This window comes from Phacochoerus africanus, chromosome 4 (assembly GCF_016906955.1).
Source record: "Phacochoerus africanus isolate WHEZ1 chromosome 4, ROS_Pafr_v1, whole genome shotgun sequence".
NCBI lineage: Eukaryota > Metazoa > Chordata > Mammalia > Artiodactyla > Suidae > Phacochoerus > Phacochoerus africanus.
The window spans coordinates 80257579-80274088 of NC_062547.1; the positions used below are offsets into that span (position 1 = coordinate 80257579).

A 16510-nucleotide genomic window follows, 5' to 3' on the forward strand; every position below is an offset into this window, starting at 1 on the left:
AACCTGCCCGCCCACATTCTGGTCATTTGCACCGGAAGGAAGCCAGGGCGGGGCTTCTCAGAGCCTAGAGTCTGTCCCTCTGCCCTGCACATTCTGGTTCCAACTCAGGCCCCACCTTTTCCTGTCCTGCCTCGGTCTGCCCCCCTTAACTGATGTCTCTCCTGTTCCCAGGGCTTGGATGGAGCAAAGGGAGAGAAGGGTGTGTCTGGCGAGAGAGGCCCCAGCGGCCTGCCTGTGAGTGTCACCAGCCTTGTTTGTCCTTAGAGGCTTTAATTTCTGTAACTGTCAGGCCTCTTACCCATTCCTTTTCCACCCAGGGCCCAGCCGGCCCGCCAGGCCTTATTGGGCTACCAGGAAACAAAGGAGAAAAGGTAACCACTTTCCTTTAATGCCCGCCCCACTCCCTGCAACTGTGGCTACCTGTCTATGGTGTCACTCAGCTCTGGGGGCTCAAGCCCTGCACTTCACTGGCCCCTGGGGCCAGAGCTGAGGTTCTGTGGACAATTCACAGGGCTGAACTTCCCAGTAGCTCCTAGCACCTCCTTCTTAGCCCCCTCAATCTCCACTTTGTCTCTCCTCAGGGCAGACCCGGGGAACCAGGACTAGATGTAAGTATCTCACCAGCATCTGTGACAGGGTCCCTCTAGGTGTAATGTTTGCCCTTGCGCTGCCCATATGGTAACTTGATCTGGTTGGCTTGAATGTAACCCCCTTCCCTATGGGGGACTACAGCTGACTGGTTTCCCCCAGTGTCCCCTAGGGCGAAGTCCAGTGCACAGCCTAGAGTAGGTGCTTTATTGATGGATGGATGAATGGGGGTTGGGATGGGTGGATAGAGGATTGGGAATAAGGTGGGTGGGATGATGGGTGGATGGATGATAAATTAATAGATGATGAATAGAGGATGGATGGATGATAGATGAATAGATGGTGGGTGGAGAATGGTAGAGGATGGTGGAGGATGGATGGAGGATGGATGGATAATCCATTGGAGTGGGAGGTGGGAAGAGCAGTGAGAAACCTGCTGCAGTATCCTGGTGAGAGTTTATGAGGCTTCAACGAGGGCAGTATTGTGGAAATAAGAGAAGTATTAACCCAGTGCTGATTGAATCAAGTATCTTTTGGTTACAAGAGACGGAAAACACAATTTAAACTGGTTTAGGCTGCCTGGCTAGCTCAGTCGGTAGAGCATGAGACTCATAAACTGGTTTAAACTGACTCACATCCAGACATATGGCACATGGATCTAGGGTTCAAGTGTGTCAACACAACCCAACTTCTCTTATCCCTGCTGCTTCTGTTTGGGTATCATTCCAATTCCCACATGGTGATGAGATGGAGAAGTTCTCTTATGGTGCAGTGGGTGAAGGATCCAGCGTTGTCACTGCTGTGGCACGGGTTCAGCCCTCAGCCCAGGAACTTCCACGTGTCACAGTGGCAGCCAAAAATATATATATATACATATTTCCGGGAGTTCCTGTTGTGGCACAGTGGAAGTGAATTCAACTAGCATCTGTGAGGATGTGGGTTTGATCCCTGGCCTCGCTCAGTGGGTCGGGGACCCAGTGTTGCTGCAAGCTGTGGTGAAGGTCAAAGACACAGCTCAGATCCCTCGTTGCTGTGGCGATGGCATAGGCCAGCAGCTGTAGCTCTGGCAACTTCCATATGCCACAGGTGCAGCCCTAAAAAAAAGAAAAAGCAAGAGCTGGAGACCTGCATGCTCCTGGGTCCAAATCCTGGAGAAAGGCTGCTTGCCTCCCTCTCTAATGTATGAGAAAAAAATCTGATCAACAATTATTGGCCCCACCTGGGTCGACACTGAACCATCGCTCGGCCATAAGAATGCCATGCCCTGATTGGTCAGGCCTGCCCATGTGCTCCATTCTGGAACTGGGGATGGAGATGGCGGATTATGAGAAGGGAAGGTAGTTCCCGGGAAAATCAGGTAGCTATTGCAAAGGAGGAGTGACTGGATGCAGAGCTGCCAGGATTCTGGTGTCCACCCTAGACTTTAAGGAGAGAATGTCACCTTGGAGAAGACCTGCAGACAAGGAAGAGGAAGAATTCTAGCCTGAGTTTCTGACTGGGAGGGCCATGTTCCATCATTGAGGAAGGTCAGGAGAAGAAGACACTGCCGAATCCAGCTCAGGCCCTGGACCCAGAGAGGTAGTGGGGGTGGAGCTAAAGAGACTCCATGCCACCAGCAGGGAGGCCACAGCTGCCCTCTGGGAGGCCTTAAGCTCAGAATGGCATCTGAGGCCACACCTACCTTCTCTACCTGGCAAACTCCTGGCACCTGCTCAACCAGGCCCAGCTGAAATGGGGAGTCTGCTCAGAAGCCTTACCTGACTCCACGCCTGGACAGAGCAGCCCCTCTCCCTGGGACCACATGGGATCTGGTCTAGATCTGTCCCTGAGCATTGTTCATCACCTTCTACATCCCACTGCCTGCCATGCTAGACTGTGTACATTGTATCTTTTAATTTATGGCAGTGACTCAGTGATGACAGAGAGAGGCCAGATGCCCTTGTAAGAACTTATTACTTGCATTTCTCAAGGAAAGGGCATGCCCCGCCTTACAGGGCCTCATGGAGAAGCACCAGGTTTGGCTAAGAGGCAGAAAGGAGTGAGGGGAAAGCCTAGGCCAGGGCTTATATTGGGGTTTCCATGGGAAAGTAAGAGTAAAGAGTTTAGGATTGGCTAGTTTGAATAATCCTGGCAGGCTAGCTATAGGGGTGGGCTCTAGTTGCCTGCCACCTGGCCCTGATGATTTGGGGCAGGGGGAATACTGACTTGGTGTGTGAGAGTTGGATAGAGGGGATGGTTGGGGGATTGGTTAGTTTGCATCTGAAACACATGCTCCCAGCCTAGCCCTTTGCTATCCCTAAAAATTGGCTAGCCCTGGGAGGGGCAGGCTCTTACCAGCCAGCAAGATTTTGAGGCCATCAATACATCATAAGATAGAAAAAATAAAGAACATGGAGTTCCTATGTGGCAGGTTACAGGTCTGGCATTGTCTCTGTAGTGGCTCAGGTTGCAGCTGTGGCTCAGATTTGATCCCTGGCCCGGGAACTTCAGTATGCTGTGGTTGTGGCCAAAAAAGAAAGAAAAAGGAAAGGAGGGAGGGAAGAAGGAAGGAAGGAAGGGAGTTCCTGTTGTGGCTCAGTGGGTTAAGAACCCAACTTAGTATTCATGAGGATGTGGGTTCAATCCCTTGTCTTGCTCAGTGGGTTAAGGATCCAGCATTGCTGCAAGTTGCAGCTTAGATCGCAGATGTGGCTTAGATCCATTGTTGCTGCAACTGTGGTGTAGGCTAGCAGCTGCAGCTCTGATTCGACCCCTAGCCTAGGAACTTCCATATGCTACAGGTGCAGACATAAAAAGAAAAATAAATACATGCATGCGTCAAATCTGCTCTTCTGTCCCAAGCATTCAGCCCACAGCCCAGTTCCTAGCAGATGCTTCGAAGTGTTGCTTGGGTAGTTGGACAGATGAACAAAGAGATGGATGAGTGAGTGGGTGTACAAGGGTTTAAGCCAAGGGCAGAAAACTGTCACCATTTCATGGTCTGATGAAGATGGTGACATAAACTTCCATGAGTTTCCTGGGTCTCTGTCCCCAGCCAAGCCTGGGCCAGTCCCTCCCCCTGACTTGACATAAGAGAAAGCCCCTTGCTAGCAGTTCTGCCTGAGGGCTTCTATCCAAAAACTTCGACAGTGTTCTACTTTGGAGGAAGCAGAGCTGATATCCTAAATGCTTGCTTTTCTCATTTATTTATTTATTTATTTATTTATTTATCTTTTTTTAGGGCCGCACCTGCGGCATGTGGAGGTTCCCAGGCTAGGGGTCAAATTGGAGCTGTAGCCTCCGGCCTACACCATAGCCACAGTAACGTAAGATCTGAGCCACATCTGCAGCCTACACCACAGGTCACGGCAACACCAGATCCTTAACCCACTGAGCAAGGCCAGGGATCGAACCTACATCCTCATGGATGCTAGTCAGATTTGTTTCCACCGAGCCACGATGGGAACTCCTCTAAATCAGCCTTGTACCAGGCCCCTGTGTCCCCTAGGGGCTGGGCCAGCTCCTACCATGAATACGCAGGGGGGAAGCAGCAGAAGAGGAAGGTGAGAGAGGAGCAGAGATGAACAGATAACCAGAGGAGACCTCAGACCTCATTGTCAGGTTTAACCTTTTACCTTTTTGTCAGGGTTTCCCTGGACCTCGAGGAGAGAAAGGCGACCGGAGCGAGCGTGGAGAAAAGGTGGGAGAGGCAGGGAGAGAGTGGGGCGGTGGGGGGCAGATGGAGAGAAGGTGGAAGCAGGAGGAAAAGAGGAGGAAAGCAAGTGAAGAGAGCAGGGAGCAGGCCGAAGAGATGTGGGAGGCAGGAAGCAGGCCGAGGGAAGCGGGGGAGGAGCAGGGAGACTGGGAAGGGGGCAGCAGGCCCCAGGCCCTTCTTTCTGAGAGGTGGTGGAGGTGCCCTGGGCCTGGCAGCCACAGCCATACCCGCTTTTGCACAGGGGGAGCGCGGCGTCCCTGGTCGGAAAGGAATGAAAGGCCAGAAGGGTGAGCCGGGACCCCCGGGCCTGGACCAGCCATGTCCCGTGGTACGTATTGGTGCTGCGCGGGAGCCCCATCCCAGGACTTTGTCGCCTCCTGCCAGGGTGGGGCCAACATCTTCCCCATCCTCAGAGCTCAGCTGCAAGTCCCAGAGTCCCCATGGGCCCATCCTGGGGTGCCCACACTGCTGGGGCCACCTCTGCTGTCTCTGCCTTCATGGAGGCTCCTCTTGCTCTGGTCCTGAACCCCCTAACCCCCACTCCACCCCACCCCACACCCTGACCCCTGAGGAGTGCAGCTCGGGGCCCCACCGCCTCTGCAGACAGAGGCCCAGCCAGGAGCAGAGTCTGTCTGGTCACTGTGCCTCTCTCTTCAGCTTCCTCCGACCTAGTGGGGGTGGGGAGTGGAGGGGGGGACTGCCTCACTTCTCTGGGGGTCTTTCCTATCCCAGAGGAGGCTTTTGCTGGTCCAGGTAGCCCCACACTCGCCCCCGCCCTTCCTCCACAGGCCCCAGAGCCCCTTCCGTTCACAGCCTTCCCCCTTTCTTGCTTTCTTACAGCGGCCCCACCGCCTGGAAGAACCAAAGTTCAGTTCTCTTTTTCTAGGAGGCAGGGAAGGTTTACATGTCAAATTCTTCCAGTGGAGCTCAGAAAAGACAGGAAAAACAGAACAGCTGAGTTTCCATGCTAAAGCTGACCAGATACATCCAGCCACCCCTGCTGGGGGTGGGGGGGAAGAAGAGCCTCCAGACATGGGCTTCCTTCCAAAGGGGGGGGTCAGGGCCAGGGACCCCAGAGGCCCAGTCCTCTGACCTCAAGTGGGTCACTTTAGCCCTTGGTGCCCAGTCTCCTCATCCATGCAATGGGGGTGCTAATCCCTACTTCCAGATGGCTTTGAGGAGGCAATGGGAGGGGACAGGAAGTGCAGGGCAGGAGGCAAGCATATACCAACAGGGCCAAGGGACAGCAAGGGGACAGCATGGCCCAGCTCCAGGCCCTGGGCCAAGACTTTTTCCTCCAAATCACCAAGCCTTGGTCTTTGAAACAGGAGAATCCTAAATGCGGAGGCAGGCGAGGGGCACCAAGCTCCACATCCCTGGCGAGGGGCAGCGGGCCCTGCCCTGTGGTAGGCGGTGTGGCCTGCTATGCGCTGTGCTGTATGCTGTGCTGCCATGCTGTGCTGCGCTGACTGCTCTGGGCTGCCCATGCCTGCTGCTCTGCCCTGCCTTGCTCCATCCTGCCTTCCTTTCCATTCTGCCCTCCTTCCCACTTCCCTCTGGGTCCCAGCCTGTGCCCCTGGAGCTCCCGTGTGTCTGAGGTTGGCCTGTGTGCTTTGGAGCTGAGTGCAGTGTTGTCCACCATGGCATCCACCAGGAACGCTAGGCTGACTAACAGGTCAGCTCCCCCTTTCCAGGCTTCCATGAGGAAACCCGCCCCCTGCTCATTGTGTCTGGCGCCTCCAGACAATCCTCACTCCATCCTCCCCCCACACACCTCCTTCCCCTAACCCTGGCCCGGTGTCCACCCTGACTTCAGCCCGCCCCGTCTGCCACTCAGGTCCACAACAGGCCAGAGGGAAATCTCACTTTCTGAACTGTCCACCAAACACTCTTGGACACAGGCCTGAAAGCTCTCAGACCCCCACTGTGAGGGCTAGAGCCACTGTCACAACTGCCAGGCAGAAAGCCACACAGTCCCTGGACAAGGCCTGAATCAGGCCCTGCTCCTGGCCGGCGGATGTCCGGCACCATGCCCAGGACTCCACAGTGTCCTGGGTCTGCCCACAGCACACAGGGCCCGACCAAGCCCCATGGGGACACACTTGGAACAAGCACAGTGAGGGGCTGTTGTGTCCTGGGACCTGATGACCCAGGTGGACAGGGCAGGCTTTTGGGCCCCACCTCAGTGGGGTCCCGTGTCCTCAGACGGAGGCTCCCTGGGCTCCCCGCACCTGGGGCAGGAGTATATGGAGCACAGAGAGCTGACCAGTCCCCCATCCTTGTCACTGAAACCTTCTTCTTTTCCAGGGCCCTGATGGGCTGCCCGTGCCCGGCTGCTGGCATAAGGTACCTTGCAGGGAAGAGGCTGGGAGGAGTGGGGGGCCATGAGGACCCCAGGGGCTGCTCAGTGACAGAACAGCTGGGTCTCCCCAGGTTGACCCTAGATCTGACTCTCCCATCACCTGGCCCAGGGCCTGGACCTCTTTGTGTGGACCTGGGCGGTTGTGCAGCACAGCCCCCCACCCCCATTGGTCATCGATGGCTCAATCGGCACCTGGCCTAGCCAGTGCAGAGGCATCAAAACCCCTGGGATTATCCAAACCGCCCCACCCCTGGGAGGGGGTTGAACCCAGGAGCCTGGGATAAGGGTGGGGGCAGGCAGGGGACTTTCCCGAGGAAATGGGCAGGGTGGGGGATGCCCAGGGTGGGGCCCCTCCTCACCTTCAGTCTTTCCCTCCTTTTCCAGTGATTCCCCAGCACGCAGCTCCCAACCTGTACAGATCCGTGTGAACATTTTGAATTTCTGTAAAAACAAAACAGTAATATATTGATCTTTTCTTCATGGGATGCACCACCATATCTGAGGCCTTTTAACATTTGAGAGTGTGCCCGGCCCAGCCCCAGAACGATCAGCGTGTGAAGCTGGCAGGAGAGTGGACGGGCCCATTGGGGGCACTGGGTACTTGTGGAGACCCCCCACAAGGACTTGGCTTTCCTGGGAAGGAGACGACAGTGAATGAGCTTGGCTCAGGAGAGCTGCAAAGATGCTGGGTTGGGCCTTCAGTCACCTGATGAGCAGAGACTCTGGCTGTCCTGCTGGCCTGTAAGAGCCCCCAGAGCTCTGGAGCCCAGGCGCTCCCCTCCCCAAGGCTTAGGGCCTGAATAGCAAATGCAGCTGCTCCCAGCCCCTCCAGCCTCTGCACTCAGCCCCAGGTAGCTGACCACCCCTTTGGGCCCCCCTGGGGCCCTGGGTTCACCAGGGCAGGGCAAGAGTCCCACCCAGCACTTGCAGCCGGACACTGGGAACTGCAGGAAGCACCCCAAGCAGATCGAGCCCCCCTCCACCCCGCCAAGTTCTGGAGGCCTCAGGAGCCAGCCTGCCTGCCGCAAAAACAAGTGTCCTCTGGCCAGGAGTGGAGGCCAGGCACTATGATGGCACCACGTGGCCCCAGCTGCAAGGAGCCCTGTGCTCCCTGAGTGTGGGGGTCCCAGGCTGGGATATCTGCTGCTTCCCATCTGTCTCCATGCCACTCAGAGCAGGGACGTGATGGGACTTTGCCAGCCTAAGGAGATGGACCTCCAGCCCAGAGCTTGGGTGTCAGTGTCCCTTAGTCTCCCACCCAGGGGAACTCTGGTCAGCCTGCCAGAAATGTGTCCTCTGCATGAGCTGTGCATATGAAGAGAGCCTCTGGGCTGCTTCCAGGATGGCCTGGGTAGGGGACCCGTGTCCTGAGCCAGTGATGCTCTGAAAAGAGGCTTCCCCACCTCTGACGAGGGTCCCCGGCCACCAGCTCCGGCCTAGCTACTTGCCTCCCCCTCTGTGTAGACAGATATCATTGTGTGTAATAAACCACCAGTGTGTATCTGGGTACCTGTCCTTGCAGACTGCCCCTAGCGCCACCTCTAAGTGAGGTTTCAGTCTGGCCATTGCTGAGTAGAGAGGGATAAAGGGAATGTCCCCGGCCTGGAGCCACCCCAGAAACCAGAGAGAGTGGTTTAGGGTCAAGGCAAAGATGGGGTTTGGAGTTAGGAAGATACAGACTCAAGGCCTGGCCCTGCTATGTACCAGCTGAGCCCTCTGCCCAGTCACCCATGTCACTGAGCTCCTGTGTGTCCGCTGATCTGATGACCTGTGACTGCTACATAACAAATCACCCCAACACTTGTTGCCTTAAAAAACAATCCTTTGTATTTCTCTCATAGTTCTGGGGGTAATGGGCCCAGCTAGGTGGTTGTCGCTCAAGCTTTCCCCCACCTGGGAGTTGATGCTGGCTGTCCCCTGGGACCTCAGATGACCAGAATACCTCTTTATGTGGTCTGGGCTTCCCCACAGCATGGGTGCTGGATTCCCAGGTGGACCAGGTGGAAGCTGTGTCACCTTTTATGCCTAAGCTTCAGAAGTCACATGGTGTCACCTCCTGCTGGAATCAGAGGTTCACCCTAATTCAAGGGGAAATGGTCAACATCATAGTCTAAGGAGGAAATGTGGGCTAGGAGATCTGGTCGCAGCCATCCTAGAAAATTCAACCCACCACCTCATCTGTACAGTAAGACGGCAATGCTTACACTCAGACCATGGCTTAGTGAAAAACAACTGTGTGGAATGCATGAAGAAGCTCAAACAGGTTGAGCACCCAGAAGCGACCGTGGTTCTGAATTCCCTCTCTCCTCTCCAAGACCAAGCAAGGGCCACAGTTGCACAGAGCATCTCTACATCTCTCATCCCAGCTGGTCCTTAGATCCTGAGAGAGGGGCCCAGTGAATGTGCCCACTCCACTGGTGGCAAAACCAAGCACAACCAGGGTGATGGAGACAAAAAGGGGCCTGTGGTGATGGGGTCTCAGGCTTCCCCCTCCAATGACTGAGGCCTAAGGAGGCCATGGTATAGGAGGCCCCCTCAGACCTCACTATGTGGCCTCCTCGCTAACGAACTGGCTAAGAGGCCCTGCCACATACTGGCTAAGGAGAAGGAATAAGCCAAGTCTTCGCCTCCGTTGCCCTCAGTTGCTGGCAATAATTGGCAGGCCATGCTGCTCAGCCAGTCATGTGTGCCACCAAGAAAGGCAGTAGTATGAAAAGGAAAAGGACTTCCCTGGTTGCCCAGCAGGTTAAGGATTTGGCGTTGTCACTGCTGTGGCGAGGATTCGATCCCTAGCCCGGAAACTTTCACATGCCACAGGCGCAGCCAGAAAGAAGAAAAAAGAAAAAAGGAAGGGAAACATGGGCTGTGATGACTGATGGAGACCATTGGACACCCAAGGGACTTGGCGTTCCAGCATCACCACACAGACATGTTGCAGCCTGCAATTCATGTTTCACTCCTTCCTCCACCCGGAGAGTAACTCACTGGAACCCCTCACCGGCCCTGTGAAAGACAAGGCCTGTGTGGTTGGTATTACTATTTCCGTCTTATTTGTGGGTAAAGTGAGGCTCCGAGGGGTAAATCCTCTGCCAGGGATGCACAGCCAGCCAGGATGTGGTAACAGGCTTGGGACAGGACCCAGGCTTTTGGATGTCCTCCAATTGGTCTTTCCAAAATTGCTTGGCAGGGCAGAGTCTGTGAGCAGGGCCGTGATGCTGAGTGACTGGCAGGCAGACCCTCGTGGGAGTAGCAGCCACATGTTCCCCCTTCCCCCAGATAAGCAAGAGGGTCCCTTTCCAGTGCCTCTGAGCAGGACAGGGCCATTTATGGCCCATGGCTGCCCCCTTGAGGCCTCACACTATGTATCCTCAGGTCTGCCAATCAAAATTTAGAGTCTGCAGAGTTCTCCAGGAGCTTGGGGTGCAGCCAAGAGACTGTAGAAGAGTAAATGGCTTGCTAAGGTCCCAGCTGATATACGGGGGAATGCCCTGCTGAGGGAACATCCTGCCTCATAGCTGAGCCTCAAAGATGTAGGGCCTCACATGACCCTGCCAAGGAGGGCAGCTGTGCCTCAAACTACCCCCATCTAGAAATGAGGGAAGCACATGTATTGAGCCACACTGTGTGCTATGGAAGCTAAACTAAGCACAAGGGTGACTGTTCACTTTTGCAGATGAATCTGAGGCCAGAGAGGAGCGGGCTTACCCAGGTCTCCTACCTCTCGACCCCCCAGGATACTGATAGAAATGCATGGGATGCTTTCAGTCGTCACAGAGATTAGGAGACACTCCTGGCAGTAGTGGGTGGGGCCAGGGACAGCAAACATCTGAGTCGCATAGGACGGTCCTGCCCAATGATGGAACATCTCACCGAGGATGCCAGTTCCACTTGCGTCAACAAACAACATGCCCTGGCTTCACGTCTTGACCCGGCCACTTCCTCTCTTCCCCTGCCCTCTTGGCCTCTGTTGGCACTTCAGAGGTCAGGCATGAGATAATGGACAGAGGCGTGCTTAGCATGGGGCCAGAGGGAGGACAGAGTGGGCTTTTCTGAGCAGGAGGAAGCAGGGGCTTCTTGGTGTTGTCCCACCGCTGTTGCAGATACTCCTGGCCCCGGAAATGGCCCAGCCTGGTCTGACCTCCTGACCTTAGACATCCCTGGATGTCTGTGAGATGTGAGCTGGGCCTGACTGCTGCCTTCTTACCCCAAGGCAGGAAAAGTCCCTGAGCCAACCTGACTTCTCTGAGCTGTCATGGGCCCCAAGAGAGGGCCAAAGATTGGCCCTCATGCAGGACTCTCAGATTCTCTCTACCACACACACACACATACACACACACACACATGCACCCACAAACATACACATGAAAAGTTAGAATGGTAGGGCATATCAACGCCTATGGTTTTCTCCACCAAAGAGGAGGAGCAGATCCATGGAGAAAACCAGCAACCTCCCACTCACATTTCACAGCAGGGAAGGGGAGCTTGACCCTCAGAAAAGAAATACAGGCCACAAGCAACCTCCCTTGGTTCATTTGGAAGGAAGTTTTTCCCATGAATCATACCTAAGGTTCAATTCAGCTTTACAATTAAAAGAAACTCCATTCAGTTTGCAAAGATGAAAACGTTCTGGAGATGGATGGTGGTTGATGGGTGCACGTGAATGTACTTAATGCCACTGAACTTGTACACTTTAAAATGTTAAAATGGTAAATTTTACATTATGTATATGTTACCACAATAAAGAGACTCCAAATTTCTTTAATAACTGCCTTAAGCATTTTACAGGGGCACGGGGGAAAGATGAAGAAATCAGCAATGAGGGAGCAAAGCAGAGGGCTAAGAATCATGAAGAAGTGACAGGAGGGCCCACAGGAGCCTCCCCCTGCCCAGACCACCCAGCTCAGGCCTGCATCGACACACCCTAGTTCTACGGTGACCAAGACACAAAGTCCCAGGAAAGGAAAGCTCTCTGCTATCCCAGCTCCCCAGTTCTTTAGGGGCATTTTCCTCTCCCTGGAGTTGGGAGTCCCACCTCTGCTGAACACTTGCTGTGTGTCTGAGGCCATGTATAAGGCTCAGGAGGCTTCCTAACTCTCCTCCTGCCTCAACACAGTAAGGTTCTCTTAGAGTGCCTGTATCTTGTGCTCACCCCGCCTGCATTCCAGCAGGAGGCCCAGAGGATGTGCCCCAAGACCTCTTCAGTCAGCCCCTGCAGTGGCCCTGGGCCCTCCTGCCGCTTCCTCACGGGGTTGGAAAGTCCCGGGTCCTTCTCCTGAGCCTCGCCATCTTTGAGGCCCCAGCTGTGCACTAGGCTGGGTGCCTGTCACACGTTCCCGGTGAATGCTCACGGCGCATCCCAATTTATGCACCGGGAAGGCGGCCGAGGCCTGCGGAAGCTCAGAGCCCCCCCTCGAGTGCAGAAGCAGCCCTGGGGTCACCGGGGAACCTTCCTTCCTGGGGAGGGAAACCGCAGGGGCCCGGAGTGCGAGGCCCATGGTGCGTCAGCATTAGCCAAGTCGAGCAAAAACCTAGCTCCTTGGCGGCGAAGTCTAAAGAGCTTCTCGGGGGCGAGGAGCCCACCAGACTCATTAGTCGAATGAAATTTGGAACAGACGTGAAACCGACCAGCTGAGGGCGGGACTGCAAGGCGATCTGCAGCCCGGAGACCCGTTCTGCAGTGGGCGTGGCCGCGGGGCGTGGCCGCGCGGATCCCCTCCCCCCCGCGGCGCCGCGTCTCCGCGCGACTGCGGAGGGCGCCATGGCCGCGGACCCGCGCGAGAAGGCCGCGACTTTGGCCCTCAGGCGGCGGCTGCTCAGGTACCGGGGAGGGAGCGCAGGGGTCGCGCGCGCGCACGGCGCACGCACGGCGCACGCATGTACGGCGCGGACCCAGCCCCGCCCGGCAGGGCCAAGCGTCTTCCGGCCCACAACTCTTCTATCCCCGGGCTCCTCGCCGCGCTGGCGCGCGCGCAGCAACTCCTGGCGGGCGCCTCCCGCGCCTCCCGCGCCTCGTCCTCTCAGCCCCCGCAGCTGCTTTCGGGTTCCTAGGAGGATCTGGTCCAGTGGTGGCTCACCCCCCGACCTGGACAGAGCCCGAGAGTGACCTAAGAAGGAACTACAAGTCCAGACGAAGGGGGGTTGGTTCCCCGGCAGCCTTAGAGAAGGGCTACCCTTGACTTGTGTCTGAGGGGCTCTCCGTGGGAGGTTGGGGCCTGAGTTAGCCTCGGGCTAGAGCTTGAGGCCAGCCCTCAGCAGGGCAGCAGGCTGTCTGGTAAGGACTGTTTAGGGCCAAGAGCCAGTCACCTAATGGGGGTGCCCTCCTCACACCCATCCCAGCAAAGAAACACTGCTTTGGGGAGCCTGTGTAGGTCTCGGGCAGCCATCTTTTCCGGGGACCCAAGGGACTCAGTGGGCACATGCAGAAATGAATGAAGCCTGATAGCCTTCAGATGACTTAAACATTTTAAGTTTTAGCAACTTTCTTTTTTTGTCTTTTTTTTTTTGTCTTTTTGCCTTTTCTAGGGCCGCTTCCTGCGGCATATGGAGGTTCCCAGGCTAGGGGTCTAATCGGAGCTGTAGACGCCGGTCTAAGCCAGAGCCACAGCAACTCGGGATCCGAGCCGTGTCTGCGACGGATACCACAGCTGACGGCAATGCCGGATCTTTAACCCACTGAGCAAGGCCAGGGATCAAACTCTGCAACCTCATGGTTCCTAGTAAGATTAGTCGACCACTGCGCCACGACGGGAACTCCCAAGTTTTAGCAACTTATTATCGCATCCCTTTTTCTCCTTTCCAGCCACCTATGGAGTGGAGGGACTGGAGGCAGGGACCCTTCAAGCTTTTGTCATTTCCAAAAAACTGGGAGTGGGGGAGTGGCTATAATGTGTGGATTTCTCCCTTTAGGTCTTCAGACATATCTGTCCATCTCTTGCCTGTCCCCACAGCAACTCCTGCAAACTCTTTTTTCCTGAGGATCCTATTAAGATTGTCCGAGGCCAAGGACAGTACATGTACGATGAAGAGGGAGCAGAATACATCGATTGCATCAACAATGTGGCCCATGGTCGGTATCAAACCTCAGGCTGGTGGGGGCAGGACACCAAAGCTGTGAACCTGGCCCAGGGGTTATCTTGAGGGTGTAGAGAGGTACAGAGAACTCAGGTTCAACTTAGTTCGAGTCTATGTGTTGAGTAGGCCCAGTCTTTCTGGAGTAGCTCTAGAAGTTTCCAAGCGATAGCAGTGCTGAACCAGCAGGAGTCAGACCTGGGTCTGGGGGTCTAGTTCCACTTAGGACTGACAGTGAGCTCAGAGAACAGCACTTGGCCCAGCCATGACCAGCAAGCCAACAGGACTCTGGTGGAGCCCTGGGGGTCATGGCAAGGCTTCAACCCCAGTAACCACCTCAGGTCCAGGGCAAGGAAACTGAAGTAGTAATTCAGTTATCCATATGAGGCTGCCAGAGCTGCTACAAGAAAAGGGAGTCCAGTGACTTAGCAGGGAAATTGGAGGTTAGTAGAGTTAAAATCAGGGACTGTAGTTCCAGACTGCTGCCTGTACTCCACTTACTGACTTTGAGGGTTGTTTTTTTTGTGTGTTTGTTTTTTGTGACTACACCTGCAGCATATGGAAGTTCCCAGGCTAGGGGTCCAATTGGAGCTGCACCTGCAGCAACTAGGGATCCAAGCTGCATCTGCCACCTACACCCCAGCTCACAGCAACGCCGGATTCTTAACCCACTGAAGGAGGACAGGGATTGAATCCACATCCTCATGGACACCAGTCCGGTTTGTAACCCACTGAGCCACAGTGGAAACTCCCCTGTGATCTTGAGCAAGTTTCTTAAGTCTCTGTGCCGAAGTTTGTTCATTTGCAAAACGGACATGATAATACTAGGTTCACACCTCCAGATGTTTTGGAGGATTGAATGAGTTAGTTCATGTAACTTGCTTTGAGTGTGCTTGGCACTTGGTGAGCCCTCAGTACATCTTCATTCACTGTTTTTATCACCCTTGGTTATTGGCAGTCATTACCTCTAGTCCTGCTGACTGGTGAAGTCAAACCCACAGATAGATATCCCTACTCCCTCCACCTCCCACACCCTACACTCCTTGTCTTTGTCAGGCAGAAAGCCTGAAGAAGCTTCCTTATGGGTTTTTCTACAGAATTCCCATTGTGGTTCAGTGAGTTAAGAACCTGACTAGTATTCATGAGGATGCGAGATCAGTCCCTGGCCTCATTCAGTGGGTTAAGGATCTGGTGTTGCTGCAAGCTGCAGTGTAGATCACAGATGCAGCTCGTATCTAATGTTGCTGTGGTGTAGGCGGGCAGCTGAAGCTCTGATTCAACCCCTAGCCTGGGAACTTCCATATGCTGCAGGTGCAGCCATTAAAAGGGGGGAAAAAAGAACATGGGTTTTCTAGATCCAGAGTCTGCCAGAAAACTTGTCCTTCTGCCAAAATCTCAGGGACTCCTTTCCAGACTGCATCTCTACCTCGCCCCCTCTGTCTTCAGACTCCCCTCTTTCCTCTTCATCTCTCCCTCTATAACTGCATCTCTCCTAGTTGGGTTTACAGATGGGGGCTGGGGGAGGCTGAGGGATTGGCTGAGTGGAGTGGCTCTGATGGAGGTGGCCTTTTTGCAGTTGGACACTGCCACCCTCTTGTGGTCCAAGCAGCACACAAACAGAACCAGGTGCTCAACACCAACAGCCGATACCTGCACGACAACATCGTGGATTATGCACAAAGGCTATCAGAGACCCTGCCGGAGAAGCTCTGTGTGTTTTATTTCCTGAATTCTGGGTAAGTGTGCTACGGCCAGCCACCAGCAAGAGAGTGAGACAGCGATGGGGAGATTTGCTCATGTGGGCACAGCACAGTGTAGCCGACTGAGTGGAGGAGGAGGTAGCCCTCAGTGTGCTGGGTACATGCACTTCCCAGCCATGGGCCCTGCTGCTTCTCTGTCAGTCCAGTTTCCTGTTCTCTTAGTAAGAGATGCCACTGTGTCCCTTCCAGGATCATTGCTGGGGCTTAGCAAGATTCCTTAATTTCTGCCTTAGGAATATGCAGGTGCAGTGGTGGGAGCTACGGCCAAATTCCCTGCTCCATAAGGAACAGGAACATTAATGACTCCTCAAAGAGATCTGAAGTTACAAAGAGGGGTCCTTGTCTGGAGGAAAAGTATAGGAAGTAATCAGGCATAGAAACAGTAATAGGAGGAGTTTCCATTGTGGTGCAGTGGAAACGAATCCGACTAGGAACCACGAGGTGCAGGTTCAGTCCCTGGTCTCGATCAGTCAGTTAAGGATCTGGCGTGGCTGTGGCTGTGGCTGGCAGCTGTAGCTCTGATTTGACCCCTAGCCTGGGAACCTCCATGTGCCGTGAGTGTGGCCCTAAAAAGCAAAAAGAAAGAAACAGTAGGGTGACCTTGCCTGCTCTGAGAGGGTCGGGGAAGGCTTCCCTAAAGAAGTAATGTTAGGCTGAGAGCTGACTAGGAGATCACTAGATGAGGAGGAAGGTAGGGTGCTGCCCACTCCATTGGAAGCATTCTTGTCAAGGCTGGTCATCACACAGAACAGCCTGTGCAAAAGGCCCTGTGGCAGGAAGGGTATTGGCACCCAGCACACTTGAGCTGATAGACGGCCAGTGAGGGAGAGCAGAGGGTGAAAGGACGCTGGAGAGAGAGGCAGGGACCATCACCAAGAGCTTTATTGGTCAAACGAGGAATCAAGTTTTTATCCTAAGAGCATTGGGAAGCCATCAGAGGGTTTTAATCAGGTAAGCGATGTCATCAGGACTGGAGGAGAGCAAGAATGGACATCATTAGGCATCGGTTCAGTGGCTGAGTGACAGGAGATGCTACAC

The 16510-nt window shown here is 54.7% G+C and overlaps 2 protein-coding genes across 7 annotated transcripts in view; both read left to right on the forward strand.

Annotated features, from left to right (window-relative positions):
• COL23A1 (collagen type XXIII alpha 1 chain) overlaps window positions 1-11406 on the forward strand; it is a 371218-nt gene extending 359812 nt beyond the window's left edge. For all 3 annotated transcript variants that reach the window (XM_047777940.1, XM_047777942.1, XM_047777941.1), the window contains 7 exons: window positions 172-234; window positions 318-371; window positions 582-608; window positions 4214-4267; window positions 4524-4610; window positions 6590-6628; window positions 7029-11406. In XM_047777940.1, coding sequence (XP_047633896.1) covers window positions 172-234; window positions 318-371; window positions 582-608; window positions 4214-4267; window positions 4524-4610; window positions 6590-6628; window positions 7029-7031 — 327 coding nt within the window. In that variant the 3' untranslated portion in view covers window positions 7032-11406. The remainder of the gene's footprint in view (window positions 1-171; window positions 235-317; window positions 372-581; window positions 609-4213; window positions 4268-4523; window positions 4611-6589; window positions 6629-7028) is intronic.
• A 948-nt stretch (window positions 11407-12354) lies between these two features.
• The window catches only part of PHYKPL (5-phosphohydroxy-L-lysine phospho-lyase), a 29677-nt gene continuing 25521 nt past the window's right edge, over window positions 12355-16510 (forward strand). For 2 of the 4 annotated variants that reach the window (XM_047777943.1, XM_047777944.1), the window contains exons 1-3: window positions 12355-12461; window positions 13592-13710; window positions 15289-15448. In XM_047777943.1, the coding sequence (XP_047633899.1) occupies window positions 12403-12461; window positions 13592-13710; window positions 15289-15448 (338 nt within the window). In that variant the 5' untranslated portion in view covers window positions 12355-12402. Of the gene's footprint in view, window positions 12462-12623; window positions 12916-13550; window positions 13711-15288; window positions 15449-16510 lie in introns of those variants that run through there. The other 2 variants (XM_047777947.1, XM_047777945.1) reach the window with 2 other exon arrangements.